This window comes from Salmo salar, chromosome 01 (genome assembly GCF_965601325.2).
Source record: "Salmo salar chromosome 01, fSalSal1, whole genome shotgun sequence".
Lineage (NCBI taxonomy): Eukaryota > Metazoa > Chordata > Actinopteri > Salmoniformes > Salmonidae > Salmo > Salmo salar.
In genome coordinates, this window is record NC_138291.1 from 19498779 (window position 1) to 19507500 (window position 8722).

Genomic DNA, 8722 nt, shown 5'->3' on the forward strand with positions numbered 1-8722 from the left:
TAAATCCTTATTAAAACAACCTCCACATTAGTCAGTCCTATATCCATACAGCCTTTATCTCAGAATGTTGAGTCTACAACATTACAACAGGCATGTCTGCCTGTACACACATAAACTGTACATAACTCTACTCAGATCCCTTAAGACTGTCAGGTTAGGAACAGTGCCCGGTTACATAAAACCCCTTAAGTAAAACCCCTTAAGTAAAACCGGACGCAGGTCTCATGGGGGCCTCACCCCTCAAGGTGTCCCAGCTAGAGAGTGGTCAGCTGCCTCCGTCACTGAGTGGTCAAGTAAGTCGCTCTGGTCTCCTAGGGCAGTCTCTCTCTCTCTCTCTCTCTCTCTCTCTCTCTCTCTCTCTCTCTCTCTCTTGCTCTCTCTCTCTCTCTCTGGGCTATCCCAGCTGGACACTCCTAAGAGCCCCTGGTACAGCACATCACTGAGTGGCCAGAACAGACTTCTGACTGAGTGGTCCAACATGTCTCTACAGTCTGGTGAATCCTACTTGAGAGTGAATGTACAGTATGGTCTCCCCTGGGGTCTCCCTATTGCTGAGGTACTCCTGCTGGGGTTTCCACAGAGCCCCGTGGTCCTGCCTGCAGAGAGCTGAGTAGTCAGCCTAGTCTCTATGGTGTCTCCCACGAGGGTCTCTCTTCCCTCTCTGGCTGTCCTGGAGGATGGATGGACTGGGCAGGATGACCATGTGAAGTGTGTTGAACCTGAAGTAGCGAGCTGTCATCAGAAAGAGCTGAGCACAACTGGGAGAGAGGAGAGACTGCTGAGCACACAGCTTTCATAAACATCCATGAACAAACAGGCACGCAAACAGCCAATAGCCAACAGCAAACAGCAGACAGCCGACAGCCGATAGTCGACAGCCGACAGCCGACAGCAGACAGCCGACAGCCGACAGCAGACAGCAGACAGCCGACAGCAGACAGCAAACAGCCGACAGCCGATAGTCGACAGCCGACAGCCGACAGCCGACAGCCGACAGCAGACAGCCGACAGCCGACAGCAGACAGCCGACAGCCGACAGCGACAGCCGACAGCCGACAGCCGACAGCAGACAGCAGACAGCCGACAGCAGACAGCAAACAGCCGACAGCAGACAGCCGACAGCCGATAGCCGACAGCAAACTTACATAGCTTCTAAAATAAAGCTGTGTCATTATTACTAATATCCATCAATACCTTGAATAAATGCATACACACACACACACGCATGTACACACAAACAATAGTATCAACAGCCTTACAGTACTCAAAACAACATCCGTACAAGAGTGTACAGCTCAACTGCAGTCACACCAACTCACAGCATTGCTTGTTTCAGTAAATGGCATTTCATTGTGTGGGTTGTGACTAACAACAACAACTATTTCTGTTGAAGGAGGATTTCCTTCAGGTCTATCACCGTCGCAACACTCTAAGGATGTTTGCATGTCTGCTCCAAGGACAGTGAGTCTCCATGAGTCCATATGAGTGTCTGTCTAAGACATGTCTATGTCCCTACTGCCAGTGTCTTCAGTAGTGGTAGGAGGTCTATTCCCTAGTGGACTGCTCTACCTACATTAGGGTTAACGCAAGCTAAGGTAGCCCTTTCCTGCAGTCAATGACCAAAAGAGCCATTTGGCCTCATGGGTGGAATATTATTCATATTTTTCATGAATAATAAAACTTAAACAACAAAAATCTGACATGGTACAGGTGTCTTCTTTTTGTTAAGCCCAAAACCATGTGTGTGAGGTGTATAGGTTGGTTTCCAAGTAGATTTCTTTAAGACTACCGAGAATCCCTCTGTGTGACCCTGATTTAACCCAATGCTGTAAAAGATTGTAAAGTCAAAGAGAGATGGAGAGGGGGGGTGAAGGGATGGAGAGAGAGAGAGAGAGGGTGTTCCCAGATTGACTACTCTAGCGTCACCAGGTTAAAACAGGCTTTGTTAGCATCACCTATCTGTCATGTACTGTATCGTCTTCCTCAAGAGGCTCTGATGTGTCCCATCTATCAAGACTACAAACACTATCGCTCTGATGTAATGCTCTTATACGGAGACCTCATCATTTCTGCTCTTAATGTCAGAGAGAGATTGAGAGATGTAGAGGGAGAAAGAGAGATTTTTTAACTACATTTTTGGCCAATTTAAGGCACAAATGCATCCTGTTTTTCCATACTGCCATCTTCGCCTGCACCAACAAGTAATTAGCTAAACAGTCCCTCTGCCTGTTCACAACGCTGAACCTAGGTCCTCCAACGTATAGGTCTATAGTCAGCCCCAAGCCTAGCCCTGTACATCACCCACCCAGGACAGAAAACTGTCCTGCCAGTCGGGAACAAATACAAAACAAATGTCCTCCTCCCCACAAAAAGACACCACCTCCCCACTCGATCTGTGAATAATCCCCCACTGGAAATCAGCAGTACTCCTCTCTATGGAGGTTTATACAGGGAGTGCCAACATCCTCTCTGGGAAGTGAGAGAGAGAGAGCGAGATGGGCAGAAGGAAAGAGAGAAATGGGTGGAAGGAGAGAGAGAGATGGGTGGAAGGAGAGAGAGAGAGAGTTTGGCGGAAGGAGAGAGAGAGAGAATGAAAGATGGGCAGAAGGAGAGAGAGAAATGGGCGGAAGGAGAGAGAGATGGGCGGAAGGAGAGAGAGAAATGGGCGGAAGGAGAGAGAGATGGGCGGAAGGAGAGAGAGAGACGGGCGGAAGGAGAAAGAGAGATGGGAGGAAGGAGATCAAGGGAAATGAAGAGAGAGAGGTTGAAGTGGGCTAACTTTACGTCACATATCTGTCATGGCCCCTCTCGTGTCCCTGATGACAAGATCACAGATGGATGGCACGTGTGTTAACTGGGATGTGAGTTCATATACAGTATTTTTATTTGTTTCAATTCAGCACTTTATGGTTACTGCATGCTGACCTCTTTTAATATAAGATAAGATAGTACTTTATTCTGTTCGTTTTGAGGATTTGTTCATTCTTTTTCAGTCTTATTTCTGTTTCAGAAGTTTCTGAATCCATCACATTGTGTTTAACGCCACTCGTAATCGGTCTCCCAGTTCCTTTGAAATTCCCACACTGACAACTTTCCCAAAGAGGCCGAGCTCAGAATTCCGAGGGTGTTCCCTCCATCCCTCTATCCCTGTGTCTCTCTATCCCTGTATCCGAGTTTGGGATCTAAAGCAGGGATAGAGGGATGGAGACGGCGGGAAGGAGAGAGATAGAGAGAGATAGAGTTATCTTCCGGGAGTCTCCTGTCAGGTTAGAGGGAGTTAGACGTGCCTTAGAGAGCTCCAGCTCTACCTCCCCAGATTAAGTACAGATTATCAGATTAACACACAAAGACCAGTCAGAGATTAGACCAGAGGAGATGTGTTTAGCCTGAGCATCCAGTGCTCCCCTGGAGTCCTAATGGAGACATTGGATTGAACACACACATGCGCGCATACACACACACACACACACACACACACACACTCACACACACTCAAATGGAGACATGAATACCCATCTGGGGGCTTCAAAGCAGGATGCTTTTTCCTGACTTGAGGCCGTACATGGGGGCTCAGGGGAAGTGGGTTTAGGAGATGTACACATACATACATTACACACACACACACACACACACACACACACACATAGGTGGATTGTGGCGGGATGTAGAGAGGAGTGTGTGAGGAGTCCACTGGGACACACTCTAAACCCTTCGACACAGGCACAGATCACCTTTTATCTCCTAATGAAGGATTTCACGCGCTCTAATATATACATCTCTTCTTCTCCTCCTTTTTTCCTCTCTCCTCCCCCCTCCTCCAGGGCTCCGGTTGAGTTTTAGAACGCGAGCATCAGACGGCCTGCTCCTCTGTGCTGTGTCTCCTGGAAACCAAGAGGAGTACCTGGCTCTGCAGATCCGCAATGGACGCCCCTACTTCCTGTTTGACCCACAGGTAATAAACTACAAACATGTCCGTCCGTCCGGTTCGACCCACAGGTAAACTACAAACATAGCCAGATTAAAGTACCCTCAACCTTCACATTTCAGGTGTTTCTTCTGTGTGTGACACTATAGAATAGATAGCCAGTATATTATTTGTGTATAAAAAAATAAGTGTATCCCAATAACTGTTGTCTGATAACAGATGTTTTAGTAAGAGGGAAAAAACTGATTACTGAGGAAAGTAAAATTAGATTTCCTGTCTGAATTCCAGGTTTCCAGTTGAGTCACTGATGATTTTCATATTCCTGTGACTTATTAAACCCACATTGTGTTCCGTTGAGGGAAACATTGTGACATCTTCATCTGATAAGTCCTATCGGCAACCTCCCCTTAGTTCCTTCATTCAAGAGAAACTTTCAAAGTGTGTCAGCCTCCAATGAACTCCTTCCCTGCAGTCACGGCACGTGCATACCAATCGCTAGCTCATTAGGCTACAGACACACACACACTCGACTCAATTGCTCTTATGATGAAAGCGGTGATGGCAGATGATTTCACGCGAGCGTCCGTCAGACCACCAACTATCTCTCCTCCACCTTAACCACCCTCCCCCACACACGCACGGAAATATGCAAGCACACACACACACACGCAATAAGGACCTCTTCCTTGTCCAGCTACGCAGCAGCATTTCCAAACACATTTAGTTAGGCTAGTTCGGTAATTAACACTAGAAGTGGTGTCGCAGTCGATTAATGTCCCCTGATAGCTCCCCCATTAGTTCCCCCATTAGCCAATTCAACAGGCCTAATGGGATTACCACCACGGGGGACCTAATTTGGCGTGACACAGGAAACTGGTATGCTCCCCCCACCACCACCACACACACACACTTTCTAATGATGGAATTAATGAGCATTTTATGAAACATAGTCTCATAGAGGGATGTTTAGCTACTGTAGTGTTAGAGCTATCACTAACCATGCCTCTCCTCTCGAGTTACTGTTGTCTCTTTAAACCCTGGTTAGGGAGCACTGGGAATCTGTGTGGAATATGACACGGCTCTGCCCCCAGCTATATATGATTGATTGTTGACAATCACTCTGCACTTGACCTTTAAAGGTCATTTATGTTTGAGTGTGTTTACTGTAAATGACGATATACTGTACGCATTGCAGTGCGTATGATGAGAATGTGCCTTTGATTGAATCCAGGCCTTGCTCTGAACTGAATGTTGTAGCAAGTAACAAAGAGAAGTATGTTTCTAACAGAAGTCCACAATAGGGATGGGCATGTACATTCTTTGACTGTACTCACATGAGTACTCATATGATTTTTTTTTGGAGTACTCGAATACGCTAATGTAAAATCTCATCTATTTTGGAACACAAGGCCCGCACTGGAAAATATGTGCGCATTTATCTATATGCCAGCAGTGCGCAACAATGCCTCATTTATTACATAACCATTACAGATATCAAATCCTAATTGCTAAATTGCTCCATATATAGTACCAGTCAAAAGTTTAGACACAACTACTCATTCAATATTTTTACTATTTTGTACATTGTAGACATCACAACTATGAAATAACATATGGAATTATGTAGTAACTAAAAAAGTGTTAAACAAATCAAAATGTATTTTAGATTTTAGATTGTTCAAAGAAGCCACCCTTTGCCTTGATGACACCTTTGCACACTCTTGGCATTCTCTCAAACAGCTTCACCTGGAATGCTTTTCCAACAGTCTTGAAGGAGTTCCCACATATGCTGAGCACTTGTTGGCTGCTTTTCCTTCACTTTGCAGTCCAACTCATCCCAAACCATCTAAATTGGGTTGAGGTCGGGTGATTGTGGAGGCCAGGTCATCTGATGCAGCACTCCATCACTCTCCTTCTTGGTCAAATAGCCCTTACACAGTGTGGAGGTGTGTTGGGTCATTGTCCTGTTGAAAAACAAATGATAGTCTCACTAAGTGCAAACCAGATGGGATGGCGTATCGCTGCAGAATGCTGTGGTAGCCATGTTGGTTAAGTGTGCCTTGAATTCTAAATAAATCACAGACAGTGACACCAGCAAAGCACCCCCACACCATCACACCTCCTCCTCCATGCTTCACGGTGGGAACCACACATGCGGAGATCATCCGTTCACCTACACTGCGTCTCAGAAAGACACGGTGGTTGGAACCAAAATCTAAAATATGGACTCATCCAAATTGCTCGCTTTTCTTGGCCCAAGCAAGTCTTCTTATTGGTGGCGTTTAGTAGTGGTTTCTTTACAGCAATTCGATCATGAAGGCCTGATTCACACAGTGTCCTCTGAACATTTGATGTTGAGATGTGTCTGTTATTTGAACTTTGTGAAGCATTTATTTGGGCTGCAATTTCTGTGGCTGGTAACTCTGTGTCTTCCTTTCCTATGGCGGTCCCTATGAGAGTCAATTTCATCATAGCGCTTGATGGTTTTTGTGACTGCATTTGAAGAAACTTTCAAAGTTCTTGAAATTTAGCAAGGAATGTAGCTTGTGTATGCCATCAGTTAGATACATTTTATAGGCATTTTTTTCAGATAGGCAGAACGGGAGCTACTGTTCGCACTCGCGTGTGTAGAGGGAGCAGTCGGAACACAGCTGAGTGAGTGAAAACCGAGGGCAAAGGTCGTTTAGGGAGAAGAACTGTGTGATGCCTGTCTTTCTTTTTTGTTGTGCCCCACAAATGCAAATGGAACACTAGAGTTAAAGCAAATAACGCTGTCTTCAAGACAAAACATTTTCCAGACACATTTTCACTTGCTAGCCATAATGTACATTCCACCAGATAGTTTTATAGTGTGTGTGTGTGTGTGTGTGTGTGTGTGTGCATGTGTGTATTTGTTTGTGTGTGGTAACCCACCCTAGCAAAGTAAATTCCCCCTGTGTTCTCTATACAGTAAGAGATTGGGTTCAACCCCCCAAGGTCACCTGGGCTGACTCCCCTAATGGCAGCCTTATGTGTGGGGCAGCACTTTGGATAAGTGCTCTTTATCTTGCCACCGGAAGTGGGCATAGCTATCTCCATCAGCTTTCACTCCCAAATACACTTTATTAAAGAGTGAGGGGGCGGTGGGGCTCCCACACACACCTAACCCTTTTCTCTATTATTCCAGAGAAGACAGAGGGGGATTCATCGGTTCTAGGAGTGTTCAGTATTGTTGCACGGTATAACGAAACTACTTCTTCGATACTAGAACATGAAAAACGGTTCAGTACTTCTATTAAATGTGTCTCACGTCATATACAGATTGAGAGGATCGAGTGTCTAGTAATTTGTCTGAATCGAAGCTAGCCAGGCTACTTGCGCTTGCTTATGGAGCTGACACGGCGCAAGCCACTTATGAAAGAGAAAAATGCAGACATCATGGCTTCTTCTTCTTTTCTAACTAAAACATCATACCTCAACAACACACGCAGATTGTTGACAGAAGCTGTCTGCAGAAATGAACTGTGGGAATACTTTGATTACAGAGCAGATGATGAGGACCAGCCCACCAAAACAACTAAGCAAAATGTGTTACAAAGCAGCGCAGTGCATGGGAGGTTTAGTTCCAAAATGACATAAAAAAACTATTTTACATATGACATTTGCATTGAAACGTTGTCGTTATTCTACTAAATTGTAATTGTTTTTGAGTGACATTGACATGAACATATATTCAGCATGACATGCATGTGAGTATTATAATATCATTACACAACAAAAAAGAATATTGAATGCACTCATAACTTGACAGCAATATATTTCAACTACATCACGCAGTCCTGGGCATAGCAGTTTACCCTGGGAAGTGAAATGCCCTCTGGGAATCATAGTATGCTGTGTAAAATCCATTGTATTTCTATGCCGTGTAGACTATTGTAATATAGAAGCTTCAGAAATGAGCTTCAAAGTGTTTTTATGACATTTTGGAACTAAACTATTCATTTAATACATAAAATTATACTGAACAAAAATATAAACCCAACATGCAGCATTTTCAACGATTTTACTGAGTTCATGTAAGGAAATCAGTCAATTCAAATAAATTCATTAGGCCCTAATCTATGGATTTCACATGATTGGGCAGGGGCACAGCCATGAGTGGGCCTGGGAGGGCATCACAGGAAAATTGAAGGTGTTCTTCTGTTATTTAATGCAGTGTTTTATTTTTGAATATCGAATATGATTTTTGTATTGAGTAGTGTTTCAAATCAAATCTTATTGGTCACATACACATGGTTAGCAGATATTAATGCGAGTGTAGCGAAATGCTTGTGCTTCTAGTTCCGACAGTGCAGTAATATCTAACAAGTAATCTAACAATTTCACAACAACTACCTTACACACACAAGTGTAAAGGAATGAATAAGAATATGTACATATAAATACTTAGATGAGCGATGGCCGTGCGGCATAGGCAAGATGCAGTAGATGGTATAGAGTACAGTATATACATATGAGATGAGTAATGTAGGGTATGTAAACATTATATAAAGTGGCATTGTTTAAAGTGACTAGTGATACATTTATTACATTACATTATTACAATTTTTCATTATTAAAGTGGCTAGAGATGAGTCAGTATGTTGGCAGCAGCCACTCAATGTTAGTGATGGCTGTTTAACAGTCTGATGGCCTTGAGATAGAAGCTGTTTTTCAGTCTCTCGGTCCCAGCTTTGATGCACCTGTACTGACCTCGCCTTCTGGATGATAGCGGGGTGAACAGGCAGTGGCTCGGGTGGTTGCTGTCCTTGATGATCT

The 8722-nt window shown here is 44.3% G+C and overlaps 1 protein-coding gene across 1 annotated transcript in view; it reads left to right on the forward strand.

Moving 5' to 3' along the window:
• ush2a (Usher syndrome 2A (autosomal recessive, mild)) overlaps positions 1-8722 on the forward strand; it is a 477069-nt gene that overhangs the window by 172166 nt on the left and 296181 nt on the right. Inside the window, 1 exon segment of the mRNA XM_082957499.1 lies at positions 3822-3952. Within this exon segment, the coding sequence (XP_082813625.1) occupies positions 3822-3952 (131 nt within the window).